At 63.4% G+C, this 13,185-nt stretch overlaps 1 protein-coding gene across 2 annotated transcripts; it reads left to right on the forward strand.

Annotated features, from left to right (window-relative positions):
- The first annotated feature begins 13 nt into the window (after nt 1-13).
- On the forward strand, nt 14-5,817 carry ABTB1 (ankyrin repeat and BTB (POZ) domain containing 1). Of its 2 annotated transcripts, XM_004692321.2 has the most exons (12): nt 14-154; nt 1,236-1,298; nt 1,381-1,436; nt 2,152-2,296; nt 2,402-2,561; nt 2,658-2,703; nt 3,108-3,224; nt 3,307-3,425; nt 3,697-3,795; nt 3,897-4,064; nt 4,965-5,165; nt 5,236-5,817. In XM_004692321.2, exons 1-12 carry the CDS (start codon nt 99-101, stop codon nt 5,440-5,442), a joined length of 1,437 nt encoding a protein of 478 aa, XP_004692378.1. In that variant the 5' UTR covers nt 14-98; the 3' UTR covers nt 5,443-5,817. The 2 variants fall into 2 exon arrangements, with proteins under 2 accessions (XP_004692378.1, XP_012587587.1); XM_012732133.1 differs by lacking the exon at nt 1,236-1,298 and having other exon boundaries at nt 31-154.
- Nucleotides 5,818-13,185: the final 7,368 nt, after the last annotated feature.

A 13,185-nucleotide genomic window follows, 5' to 3' on the forward strand; every position in this document is an offset into this window, starting at 1 on the left:
CGGGCGGGCGGGCGGGCGGGGCCGCGCGTGTTTACATCCGGCCGGGGCGCTCCGCCGCCGCCTGAGGTCGTTCGACTCGGGTCCGAGCCGACCGCACCATGGACACCAGCGATCTCTTCGCCAGCTGCAGGAAAGGGGATGTAGGCCGAGTGCGGTGAGGACGCCGCAGCCCCGGGAGGGTGCGGACAGGGGTGGGGTGCGGCGCCCAGCAGTGCCCGTGGCTCCGAGCGTGCAGTGGGTGACGCGGGGCGGGCGGGCGGCGGGCGCCGGACCCAGCGCAGACCACCCTCCACCGGGCTCCCGGCCGGAACACGAGCCTCCCTGGGGCCTCCGCCAGCCGCGCGCGGGGACGGGTGGCGCTTTGCCGCCGGGGTCGCAGAGGGCCGCTGCTACGCGGAGCCCAGGGAGGGGTAGAGAAGAGGGCGCCTCTGCGCAGTGGGCCGGCGGGCGCCAGGCGACTCACCGCTGCCGCGCTGGACTCGGCCTGCCCAGCATCCAGTGGTCCTCCAGCCCCGGGGATCCCGACACTCTTAGATGCAGACCGGACGCTGGAATGGCCAGCTCACTGGCCAGCCGAGGGCGAATGTGGGGTCTCTTCCTTCCTTGGCCCTTACCCATTCTCCGCTCCTGCCCCACTCACCCACCACCACTGGGGCTGGTCCAGGGCTTCTGCTCCTGGCCCCACCCGACCCCGTGAGCCTTGCCCAGCCTCAGGTGCCCCTTAGGAGTCAGTTGCTACCCCCAGAGCCGAGAGCCGCTCAGCACTCCCAGGATCCACGCAGCCGGCTCCCAGGCCCCGCCTCAGCCTGCTGCCTCCCTGAGCATCCTCGGAGCCCTCCTGACCTCCCACACCCCATCAGCGACTGAATCTTGTAACTTCCACCTTCTAGAATCTGACGGCTTCTCTTGACACATCCACACTATTAGAATGCCGGCAGCAGCTTCTCCTTGGTCTCCTGCCGCCACTGTCCCCAGCCAGCCCTGCACCCCAAGGAGCCAGAGGGCTCTGGGAGGGGCAGGTGTCCCGTCACCACCTCCTCTTTCTTCCAGTGCCTTGAGGCCAGTCAGACTCGGCGGCAGCACGCTGCCCGACCCCCACACCGGTGGGCACTGGCCTGTGTGGACCGCCTTTCCGCTCTGGCCTACTGGGCCCCTGTCATGCCCTGGGGGAGCCCCCCCCCTCTCCTCTCCCAGAGCGTGAGCCCTGTGACACAGGCTCTGACCCCACCCTTCAGGTACCTGCTGGAGCAGCGGGATGTGGAAGTGAATGTGCGGGACAAGTGGGACAGCACCCCCTTGTGAGTGCCAGGGCGGGGGGGCGGGGGGGCTGCGGGCCGGGGTCCTGCCTGTGCCTCGAGCGCGCCGCCCTCCCTCCCTCAGGTACTACGCTTGCCTGTGTGGGCACGAGGAGCTGGTCCTCTACCTTCTGGCTAATGGTGAGCGCAGGGCCGCGGTGGGTGGGCTCCAAGGCGCGTGCACCTCTGAGACGTGGCCGTGGCCGTGGCCACTTTCCCTGCTCCCTGCGTCCCACCCGCGAGTAGTCATCAGCCTTCCTATCTGACCACCTCCCACCTTCACCGCTGCCACCGGCTCACCGCAGCCCCTCTGCCTGGACCCTCACCAGCTGCCTCTGGTCTCCCTGCTGCCCCTTTCCCCACCTACAGTCCGTTCGCGGTACTGCAGCCCGGCGACGCGCCAGTGACTTTCTGGCCGCACTAGGGATGGAGCTCAGGTGTCTCCGGAGCTCCGGCACCGGGACTGCCCCTGCCTCAGGACTTTTGCACTCACTGCCCTCCTTAGGCCACCCTACCCAGGTCTTTGCATGGCCAGCTCCTTCACGTCATGGGTCTCTGCGTGTTGCCCCTGATAACAGACAGGCTGAGCTGCGAGCCTGCTTTCAGCTTAGTGTGGTCTGTGTCCATGCATGGAGATGTGTGTGAGTGCACACGAATGCGCTTGTGTCTCTGGGCCCGGGCAGGGAAGTGTGGGGGCCAGTGGGGCCCCGAGTAATTTGGGGAGGGGTCTCCGGGGCTTACAGCTTGTGGGAAGAGGGGAGGAGAGTGAAGGAGATTAGAATTTCCCTGCGGCCCCTCCCCAGCTGCAGCAAGCAGCCCCAGGACCCTGCTGACCGGGGAGCCTTGCCGCCCCCAGGAGCCCGCTGTGAGGCCAATACCTTTGATGGTGAGCGCTGCCTCTACGGGGCACTGAGCGACGGCATCCGCCGGGCCCTGCGCGATTACAAGCAGGTGACAGCCTCGTGCCGGAGGCGGGATTACTATGACGACTTCCTGCAGCGGTGAGAAGGGGTGCAGGGTGGCCCGTGCACGTGGCCTCGCGGGGTGGTGGACTCTCCTGTGGGACAGAATGGGGCTGAAGCTGCGCACCCCCTCTGCCCCTCCAGGCTCCTGGAGCAGGGCATCCACAGCGACGTGGTCTTCGTGGTACACGGGAAGCCCTTCCGGGCACATCGCTGTGTCCTGGGCGCGCGCAGCACCTACTTCGCCAACATGCTGGACACCAAATGGAAGGGCAAGAGCGTTGTGGTCCTCAGGCACCCATTGGTGCGGCCCTGGGAGCGGGAGGGTCAGCAGGCTGCCCAGGGACAGCAGCGGGGGTGTGCTGGCAGCTGCCACTAACCTCTCTGTCTCTGCCCACAGATCAACCCTGTGGCTTTTGGGGCCCTTCTACAGTACCTGTACACAGGTGACCCCAGGACCGGGGCGGGCCCCGGGAGGGGGTGTGCTTCTGTCTGGCAGCACACCCAGGTGTGGCCGCGGGTTGACTGTCGCCTTGGGCTGCCTCGGGACTGCAGCGTGGGGTGCATCCAGCCGCCCCCCGGGGGGTTATAACGAGGCTGGTGGACCTGCTCAGGATCAGCGTGCTCCACCAGAGACGAGGCCCTCTGCTCGCTCCTGGGCCTGCAGACCTTGGGTGTCAGCTCTTGATGGGGAAACCAGGCTGCAAGTAGGCCTGGGCGTGCCGGGCCCGGGCCTAAGGCTGCGGGAGGGGCCAGGCCCCAGCCTAGTGGCCGGCGGGAGGGACCGTGCTGACGCTGCGCCCGGGGACAGCCCAGCGCACCTAGGCCCTGAGCTTCCCGCCACACTCAGGCCGCCTGGACGTGGGTGTGGAGCACGTCAGTGACTGCGAGCGCCTGGCCAAGCAGTGCCAGCTGTGGGACCTCCTCGGTGACCTGGAAGCCAAGTGCGAGAAGGTGTCTGAGTTCGGTGTGTCCAGGTTTCGGGGTCCAGGGCCTCAGGCGGGAACTGGGGGTGACTGGCTTCCTGAAGGAGTCTCTTCCCTCCGCAGTGGCATCCAAGCCAGGCACGTGCGTGAAGGTGCTGACCATCGAGCCCCCGCCCCTGGACCCCCGGCTCCGGGAGGACCTGGCCCTGCTGGCCGACTGCGCCCTGCCCCCTCAGCTCCGCGTAAGCAGCGCAGCCCGGGCCCAAGGCAGGGGGCCCGCGTGGGCCTGCGGGCTAGGCCGTGGTGGCGGGGCCTGCACCCCGGGCTCAGCTCCTGGGTGACCTTGAGCCTGTCCTTTTTGCTGAGCTTGAGTGTTGACGTTTACTGCTTCTGTGTTTATATCTGCAAACGGGGCCTCGCTCGTCCTCTGGGAATCAAAGCAGAACAGGGTCCTGGTGGAGCCCATCACTCTTCCTTGGCCTGCTCTGATGGCGCGTCCTCTTCCGGCTCCAGGGCGATCTCGGGGAGCTGCCCTTCCCTTGTCCTGATGGCTTCAACAGCTGTCCTGACGTCTGCTTCCGGGTGAACGACTGCAGCTTCCTCTGCCACAAGGTGCCGTCCCCGTCCCCCCGGCCCGCTCCCACCTTAGGCCCTGGGCCAGCTCATCCGGGCACAGCCCTGGCCTGGTCCTTCCTGAATCCAGCCTCCCCCAGGCCTTCTTCTGTGGACGCAGCGACTACTTCCGGGCCCTGCTGGATGACCACTTCTGTGAGAACGAGGAGCTAGAGGCCGCGGGGGGCCTCCCGGCCATCACCCTGCACGGCATCTCCCCCGACATCTTCACCCACGTGCTCTACTACATCTACAGCGACCACACGGAGGTGCGGGCCTAGGCCCGGGGGGCGCCGGCCAGGCGGGTGGCTGCGTGGGCCGGGTCTTGCATGAGGCGGGGGCGCTGCTCTTCAGCTGTGAGCAGCCAGAAGCGGCACAAGAGGGAGCCGTAGCTGCCCAGGAGGTGAGCTGGGGAGCGGGGCCACTGTCACTGTGGCATAAGGGGGGCGGCCCGGCCCCCCTGTCCAGGGGCTTGGCTGCTCCCCCTGCCTCTGATGGGCCCCCCGCTGGGCCCAGCCTCTCACCTCCTTAACATCCTGCCTGCTGCAGCTGTCCAGGCTCTGGCCTGTCCAGTCAGCTCCTACAGGAGCCTCGCCCCCTCGTAGGCAGCTTCCAGTGGCTCCAAGCCCTTCACAGCTGCATGCCTCGGGTTCCCCCTTTATAAAATGGGGCCTCACAGTTGTTACTTCCTCAAGTCTTCAGCAGATGAAGGGGCACGCCACGTGCTCGCAGCCTGGGATGCGGCGGCAAAGGTCTGTCCTGTCTGCAGCCCGCTCCCTGGCCTGCCGCAGTCTGGACAGGAGCTGAGCATGGCCTCCCCCAGCCTGGGGTACACCGTGGGGGCAGGAAGAGCAGGAGCTGGATAGCCCAGTCTCCGCGGCCAGCCTGGCTCCCTGCACCGCACAGACAGGAAACGGGCAGGGATCATGGAGTGACCAGTCCAGGATCTCACTCCTAGGTCACAGGCCTGCTGCGTGGCTCAGGTCTTTAACGTCCCCGGAAAGGCCCTGCCTGCTGCCTGGCCTGGCCCACAGAGATGCCTGGGACTTGGGCCCCCCACCCCCCGGGCTCCTCTGCTCCCCCTCGTCCTCTGTCCCCAGCCTTGGCCTCTGGGCCCCTGCAAGGCCTTGGTGACCCAGCATCTCCCCTCACCTCTCCCCTCATGGCAGCTGCCTCCTGAAGCGGCCTACGACGTGCTGAGCGTGGCCGACATGTACCTGCTGCCCGGCCTGAAGCGACTGTGCGGACGTAGCCTGGCTCAGCTGCTGGACGAGGACAGCGTGGTGGGCGTGTGGCGCGTGGCCAAGCTGTTCCGCCTGGCGCGGCTCGAGGATCAGTGCACAGAGTTCATGGCCAAGGTCATCGAGAAGGTGGGCCGCGGCGCTCCAGTGGGTGGGGGCTGAGCGGGAGTGGACGTGCCCTGAGCCGGCCTGTCCGCAGCTGGTGGAGAGGGAGGACTTTGCCGAGGCCGTGAGGGAGGAGGCGGCGGCCGTGGCGGCCCGGCAGGAGACGGACTCCATCCCCCTGGTGGACGACATCCGCTTCCATGTGGCCAGCACGGTGCAGACCTACAGCGCCATTGAGGAGGCTCAGCAGCGGCTGCGGGCGCTCGAGGACCTGCTGGTGTCCATCGGCCTGGACTGCTGACCCGAGTCGCCTGGGCTCTGGGGACTGCACCCGTGGCTGCCTATGCACAGCCGCTCTTCCTGCTCCTTGCGCCCATGGGTGCATGGCGGACTGCAGGGTCTCAGTGGAGTGCCCTGCCCCCGGTGCCTGGGCGGTTCGGGGGGGTGTCACCTCGGAATGAGCCCCCTCCCCCAGGCACAGACCAGCCTCCAGGTCCTGGGGCTGGGCACCACTCAGGGAAGCCTGGGGTGGGGCGTGTCCACCCCTCCCTCCACGCTGGCCCTCCCGGCCCTGGTTGGCTGCTTCCCCAAACCCACCGTCTCCTCCTGGGCACAGGGCTGGCCAGGAGGGAACAGGAGGGTCTGCGTGGCAATAAAGCTTGAGTTCACCGTGGGAGCCTGAGCCCGTGTCCTGGCAGCCTGGGGGTGGGGCTGGCAGCTTTAGGGGCAGGAACTGGGGAGGGCCCGGGAGAGAGCTCTGGAGGGGAGACCCCTCATTCAGGGCAAGAGAGGGGCTTGGGCACACAGGAGCTAGTGGGGCTCCCCTCGGGGTTCCACTTGGTGGCCTGGGAGCTTGGGTGGAGTAGAGGTGACTGCAGGGCAGCCGCTGCTTCCCCCCAGCCAGCCAGTGTGGCCCTGGACATATTTGCTGGGCACAGCCGTCTGCCGAAGGCCGGTCCTGCAGCTGTGGTGTGACTGACCACCTGCGCCACACACACGGAGAGCCGCAGGCTGGGGACAGAGAGGCCCGGAGAGCCCGGCCGCGGCGGTGGGTGGCAGGCTGCCCCTGCCCTCACCTGGGCCCAGCTGCCTCCCTCTCCCCCGCTCCACTGGCCACGGGCAGTAGTGTCCTTGTTGTGGCTGAGGGACTGAAGCCAGAAGCCCCCACTCCCTCAGCCCAGGGCCAGGCCTCCTCCCTGGGGTCCCCTCAGGGGAGCAGTCAGAGGCACTTTGTCAAGATACCCTTCAGGTCCCCCACTGCCTGGGCCCTGATGCCAGGCAGCAAGCACCCCAAGGCTTCTCTGAGCTCTTTTCTGCCCTGGGAGGGCCTGGGAGGTCAACGTTGTGCCCCGAGCAGGAGAGAGGACTGGCTCCTGTCGCCGCATCGGCCTGCGCACGCTCCCGCCCGCCGAGCTCGTCTGTATGTCTGGAAGGGAGCGGTGACGGGCTGGGTCCCGGAGCCTCGAGGGTCAGCAAGGCCAGAACCCAGGGCCAGAGCCAGAGGCCGGGATCCCCCCGTGGCTGCGCTGCCTGCTGCCTGGCCGCCGCTCCGAGCCTCAGTTTGCCCACTTGTTATTGGGGTGACTGTGGTCACCACTCCCTCGCCTGGGCATTGAGTGAGTCACCACGGCACTAGCCGGATCACAGGGAGCCTGGATGTTTGTTAAATGCTGGGCTCCACCCCACGGAGCCAAAGTATGCGAGGTTTGGACGCTAAACATTTTAAATTACTGGGGTGTCTTTTAATAGGGATTCGGGGGAAAGCTACATAAAAACCCATCTTTTTTTTTTTTTTCATGGATACTTAAAATGATATAAAGCTATTTTAGTGGTAAAATACCACTAATTTCAAGTAAGAATCCAAGTGCAGGTGTAAGGGAAAATCGTCCTTTATACTGATAGTTCTTTAGTTCCCTGATACAAGCACACGGCAGGGGCACAGCCCAGGATTGACACCCCAGAACTGCCCACCCCCAGCAGCAAGGTGGGTCCTCCCAGCCACGCCACACCCTCCTGCAGTCTCTGCTGCTGCTAGATAAAGGGACGGGCTTCTGGCTGAGGTGTTCACGCAAACACACAAACAGGAAGCAGCGGCTGCCTGTAGTAAGCAGGAAGGAAGTTAAGTCACAGATGTTGGGGCTGTGTGTGAGGGCCATGCAGGCTGTCCCCACCCTCCAGGCCCACAAACATGGGGAGCCCCCAGAAGGAACACATTCCGCAAAGAATTGGATATCATCTGACTTCTCTTTAGAAGTCTGAATGTGGTTGCACTTTCAATTTAAAAAACAACCTCTGGGACCTCCCTGGTGGCGCAACAGGTTAAAGCTGAGCACTGTGAAGCTATCAGCAGCCACTGCAGCACGAGTTCAATCCCCCACCAGGGAGCTGACCCACGGGGCGCAGCTGACCTCTCCTGTCTCCCCGCTGCTCCCCTCAGCAGTGGATTTCAATCTATCCACCACTCTGTCTCCGGTGACTCCTCTCACCCCCACACCTCTGGCCTGTACCCCAGTTCTTGTATGCATCAATAAATAAATATTTAAAGACTTTCATTCATTCAGTCTTTTCTGTAAAACTGTTGAATAACAAAATATTTTCAGATCTATTGGGAGATACATGCATTCTAGCCCAACTCAAAATAGCCACCAACTTTTCACAGGCAGAAAAATAGATCAACTGGACAAAGGAATAAACAACTTGTATATCAAAAGTGTAAATTTGAGGATAGCTTGTTGTACCCCCCCAAAGGGGAAAATGGGTCTGGGGGGTGGAGGCCAGGAGGCAAATCAGCTCCATGCTGAGTCATGCTGGGACTAGAAGCAAAAGGAAGCCCGTAGTCTGAGTCTCGGGGTGTCCTCTTACATTTGTATCAGGATCAGTGCCTCCCTTGCCTCGCCCTCCTCCTGGCCCTGATCCAGTTACATGAGTTAAGTCTATAGAAAACAGTTTTCTCCCCCACTTACCCTACAATATCCTCCCTACCTGGGAAAAAAAAAAGAGACTTTGTGTCTTGTCTTTCCTCTACCTGGCAAGCGCCAAGGCCCTGTCTCACCGCAGCTGACAGGACCCCAGGGGAAGTGGCCCTGCCTCTGGCTGCAAAGCCAGGCGAGCTCTCGCCAGGGCCGAGGGCAGCCCCAGATCACGGGGGAGACATTGTGAGGGCATAAAACTGTCACTGTTGGAAAAATAAATGTACCACTGACCTCGGAAGGATTTATGAAGAGTCCGGCCTCGGGGAGTTTCTGCTTCTGGGCCAGGAGGCGGCTCTCGGCGATACTGCCCCCTGCTGGTGGTCTGCGATCCGCCGGCCCTGACTGCACTTGGTCACTTGGTCTCCGCCACCAGCCTCCCTCTGCTGTCTCTGGGGTCACAGCATGGCCTGCACCTTGGCTGTGACCTGGGCAGCGCTCAGCTCCTTGGCGTGAATGAGAATCCCGCTGCGCCTGCTTATTCATGGAGCTGAACGGAGGCCCCACGGCCAACCACCCAAAGCAGGTGTGACAGATTGGGGTGTCACTCCCGCTTGCTGTAGGGGTGGGGGTTCCACCAAGATGGAGCTCCATTCTTTCCTGAAAAATAAAACGAGTAATTGGGGCATATTTTTTCAACTTGGCTGTTGCGTTTTCTAAAGTACACCTGAGCCTCACGTTCTCTCGGGGTTCCTGGGCCCCTGGCAGTGGTTGGCCCCCAAGCCTTGATCTACCCTTCAGTGGCTGCTGGCTCAGTCCATCCCCACCACCTCAGCCTTGGTCAAGGCTTGGTCAAGGAGGCGCCTGCCTCCGCCCTCGGGGCCTCTCCCCATGGCCCATTCTCACCACTCACCTGCCTTGGCCGCCTCTCCAGGCACATGGTGGCCTGGTTCTCCTCTCGGATAAAGCCGCGGCTCAAACTCTTCATTTTGGGGCACAGGCTTCCAGCGGCTTCTGACAGGAGCCTCTCTCCTTTTCTGCCTGGCTATTGCCCAGCCTCGCTTGCATTTAGCCAGGGCAGTGCCACCAGATTCTGGGCATGAACTAAAACACAAGCTGCGACCTCTTCCTTTCGGCTGGGACAAAGACGCTTTGGCAGGAGCTGGGCAGCCATCTTGGGCCAGGGACTGGAAGCCAAGGGCTGGAGACTTCTGGTCTTAACCCTAATCCACCCTCACGGTCACCCTCACCCCCACCGTCACCCTCACCCTTACTGTCACCCTAGGAAGCCGGGGAAAATGGGGGAGAGAGTCGTGGCTGTCCCTCCCCGCCAGCTTTCCTCAGCCAAGGCTGTGGCCTGCTCAGCAGTCTGCTCAGTCGCAGCCAGACCCCTCCAGTCGGCAGTTGACTGCCCCCTGTGGCTGCTGCTGGTACTGCACCTCCCGCTGGGCTCTCCCCTGGCTACTCATCCTTGAGGGGGTCCTGGGCTTCCTGTACCCATCCTGTAAGTCTCACTTCTAGGACGCGCCTGGGCTCCCTCTGCCCCCGAGGCTTCCCTGGACCCCCTCCGCTGCAGGCCTGGCACCCCACTCCTGCTTATTTCCCACTCCCTCGGGGCTGCCTCCGGCCCCCCTGGGTCGGATCCTTGCTCTCCTGTCCCTGCTGCTCAGGCCAGCAGATTGTGGGTGGGTGCTCGGTTGGGAGCCTCTGATGGTGTGGGAATGCTCACCGGCCACAGGAAAGGCCAATAAAGGCAGTGCTGCCCAGGTCTGAGTTCCTCAGGCTCAGGGTTAGGTTGGTGTCAGTGAATCTGAGCCCCTGGGAGGGGCCTCTGGGCAGGGGTCAAGGCCCGGCAGGGTGGGCTCCGGCCAGACCCACACCAGGCCCCATCGGCAGGGCCCAGCGCAGGCTGACCACGTGCGGCTGTGCCAGAGCACCTGAGAGGCTGAAGCCACCAGCCAATCACCAAATCCACGCTGGTCCTTCTAAGTGGCTGCACGCTGTGGGGTCAACCCTGTCCACGACCCAAGGCCCAACTCAACGCCTGGCCATTTCTCACTGGACAGGTATTTCCCGGGGCCCCTTTGACACCAGTCAGAGATCTAAAAGCAGGACACCCTGCCCTGCCGCTCAGTTCTAGGGGGACAGAGCTACCAGTAGACAAGTGGGTGCAGGTCCTGGCCGAGGACAATCCATGTACTGGAGAAGGGGAGGCGTCCCGGTGGGGCCGTGGTTGGTGAGCAAGGGCAGGAGCAGGGAGGCCTCACCAAGAAGGAGGCTGGAGAGGCGGCAGGCGTGTCCCGGGCTGATGGACACAGCAGGGCAGGCCTGGGGGCCACGGGCCGGGGCCTGTCGGCTGCGTAAGTTCTGTGGTCTGGTTGGAGTGCGGTGGGAGCCATGGGAGAAAGTGCGCAGTGAAGGCCCCATTGAACAGCCCCTCTGGCCACTGTGTGGAAAGAGTGGAGGGGTGCGGGGGGGGAGGGCTGGGGATCAGAGCCCCACGTGACAGACAGAGCAGACGACACGTTCCGAAAACATCTGGTTTATTAGGATTAGCGGTGGTGTACACTGGTTCCTCTAACAGCTCTAATGCGTGTCCCCACTGCAGTATACACGTAGGGATGAGGCTGGGCTGCACTGACAAGGGCAAACCGGTCAGTCACTGGGAAGTCGCTGTCCTCCTAGAGGTCTGTCAGCAGCGGACGAGAGACAATGGCCCGTGGGTCCTGCAGTCGTGACCAGTCGGGCCAGGCGGGGTCTCGTGGTGTCCTTCATGCGCTCACCGTGAGCCCCCACATGCTGATGGGGAGGCTGGGGACACTGAAGGACAGGAGGGAGGTGACCCGTGTCCCCTACCCCATCCCTGCGAAGGCCCGCGAGGGTGGGATCCCCACTGGCTGCAGGCAGATCTCTCCCTAGAAGATTTTCAAGCGTGGGCCTGTTTCTCTGCGGGCCCGGCCCCCGCTCCCAGGAAGCTGCTGTGTGAGGTCAGAACTTGGGCCCCGCGTGTCTGAGTCAGATGAGCAGGCCCTCGGGCCGGTCTGGGTCAGCTGCCTCTCAGGACCCCGTCCCTGCCCTCCCTCGCCTTGGGGGGCGACTCGGCCCCTAAATCCGGCTCCGCCACCCGGCTGTGAGGGCAGGACCTCCAGGCTCGGGAGGCTGGCACGAGCCGTCACCACTGAGACTGAACTCAACTCCAGACTCGCGCGGCCCGGCCGGCCCACCTGAGGCTCACCTGAGGCTCAGGTGCGCCGAAGGGCCGGATCCCTGTCCTCTCTGTGCAGTAGGAGACAGTCCGGTTTCCACGAACATTTTATCTTTTCAATGCGGGTGATTCGTTAACTGGATATGGAGACGTGATGGAATGACCTGCGTGAGTGCGCTCGTGTAAATAAACTCATGCATCGGAGAGGTTCCCAGCCAGACCCGTGCCAGCGTGCAGGCTGGGAGAGGGCGCGGCCCTCCTGGGACGGGGGCGAGCAGCGGGCTGGAGGGCGCGGGCTCTGGCCCCCCTCAAGCTCCGGATCTGGGGCTCTATGGGAGGAGCTGAGCGGCTGGGGGCCCCCTTCTCCGGCAGCACGCAATCTACCTTTTCTCCTCCATAAAGAAGCCAGAAAAGTAAGAGGAGCAAAGGAAGCTGCTCTCTGTGGCCCCTGGCCCGCCCCGGAGGGTGGGTGCCCGGCTGCCTGCCCCCCAGGGCTGGGTGGGAGAACATGTTTCGCCCCCAGGCAAGTGTGACCTTGGGGGGGGGGTTGCCTCCACCACACGTGAGCAGGGTTTCTGGAAGGACGCCCCCCTCTGGGGACCAGAATGTATCTGAGAAGAACAGGGTGTGGGTGCAGGGCAGTGGATCTCACTGCCGGAGGAAGTGGGGTGGGAGCCCTACTCCCAGCCTCCCTGTCAGAGGGCTCAAGCGGGGAGCCACCACCTAAAGTGTGGAGCCACAGAGCCCCTGGACTTGCACTGTGAGGCCAGCTGGTGTTCCCAGCAGCCCTGCCCCACCCAGGGTCATGGTGGCACTCGGGAGCCCGTGAGGTAACAGTGGGTCCCCCGGAAAGTGAAGTTTTTCACTGTGGGCAGCCGTCCCCGTTTATTGCTGGCACCAAGTGAGGGTCAAGGGAAGGTAAGGGGTGGGGGTGGCACCTGAGGAAGGCAGGTCAGGCGCTGCTGGGGCTCGGGCTGGGAAAGGTTGGCTCCCCCCATCGGCCGCTCCCGTCCCGGCCAGGACCCTGCACAGGGCTGCGGTGTTGGGACCCTCTTCGGCCACCAGAGGTAGCTATACTGCCAGCCCGAGGCTTCTGGGCACTGGCGCCCAGGTCTCTGGCCAGTGGCCCCTCCTGTGCCAAGGCACGGGACTTCCATGCCTTTAGGCCTCCCTCGGCCCCACCCCCCAACCCCCATCAAAATAATCTCTGCTTTAGAATATACATTATATATTAGATATTTCATCTGCAATACAGTTGTCCTCCTGTGGTGTCAGGTAAAGTCCGTCACGGGAGGAAACGCAGCCCTGACCATACACAGTGCCCGGCGGCGGCCTGGCGCCCAGCAGGCAGGAGCAGCTTCTCGCCTGGTCTCTTTCTGGACCAAGAGGCCGCCCATGCCAACACCAGCTCTGGGCGGACAAGGCTGACGTGGGTCAGGGCGATGCCCCTGTGAGGAAGTACTGGACGTTTTCTGGGCCTTGGAGGGCACTGGGTCTGCTTGGGGGAGCCGACGCTGGCCACCTCATCCCACAGCCAGTAAAAGGCCACTGAGCACGGCTGGTGGGAGCGGGGGCAGGGCTCGGGGTGGAGGAGTGGGCAGAGGGGGAGACTCCTCCAGTTATTGCAGTCAGGGGTCCCGGGAACACCAGGAGTCCTGGGCCCCTTTGTGGGAGCCGGGAGAGGGGGGGCAGAGGCTGTGCGTGCTTGACGGGCATGGCAGCCCGCTCCCTCCTGGACAACTGCCCGGAGCCTTTCTGTTTTTGCATAAAGGGTCTACCTCTAGCTAAGGTAGATCCCATGGCGGACAGCCTAACATATGACAAAGTCAGGTTTTTTCTCTCGCTGCTTTTTTTTTTTTTTTTGTAAATTGCACTAGGGATCCTCCAATTTATAGTTTTATGGTTTTGTGTGTATGTGCATTTTTTTTTT

The sequence above is a fragment of the Condylura cristata genome, unplaced genomic scaffold (assembly GCF_000260355.1).
Source record: "Condylura cristata isolate star-nosed mole 26May11 unplaced genomic scaffold, ConCri1.0 scaffold00033, whole genome shotgun sequence".
In the NCBI taxonomy this organism is placed as follows: Eukaryota; Metazoa; Chordata; class Mammalia; order Eulipotyphla; family Talpidae; genus Condylura; species Condylura cristata.

Excerpts from the sequence above, each read along its gene's own strand:
- ABTB1 (XM_004692321.2), top strand. The coding sequence starts at position 99 with ATGGACACCAGCGATCTCTTCGCCAGCTGCAGGAAAGGGGATGTAGGC. Across the intron at positions 2,297-2,401 it reads TATGACGACTTCCTGCAGCG|GCTCCTGGAGCAGGGCATCC; the intron begins GTGAGAAGGGGT and ends CTGCCCCTCCAG. Across the intron at positions 3,225-3,306 it reads CGAGAAGGTGTCTGAGTTCG|TGGCATCCAAGCCAGGCACG; the intron begins GTGTGTCCAGGT and ends TTCCCTCCGCAG.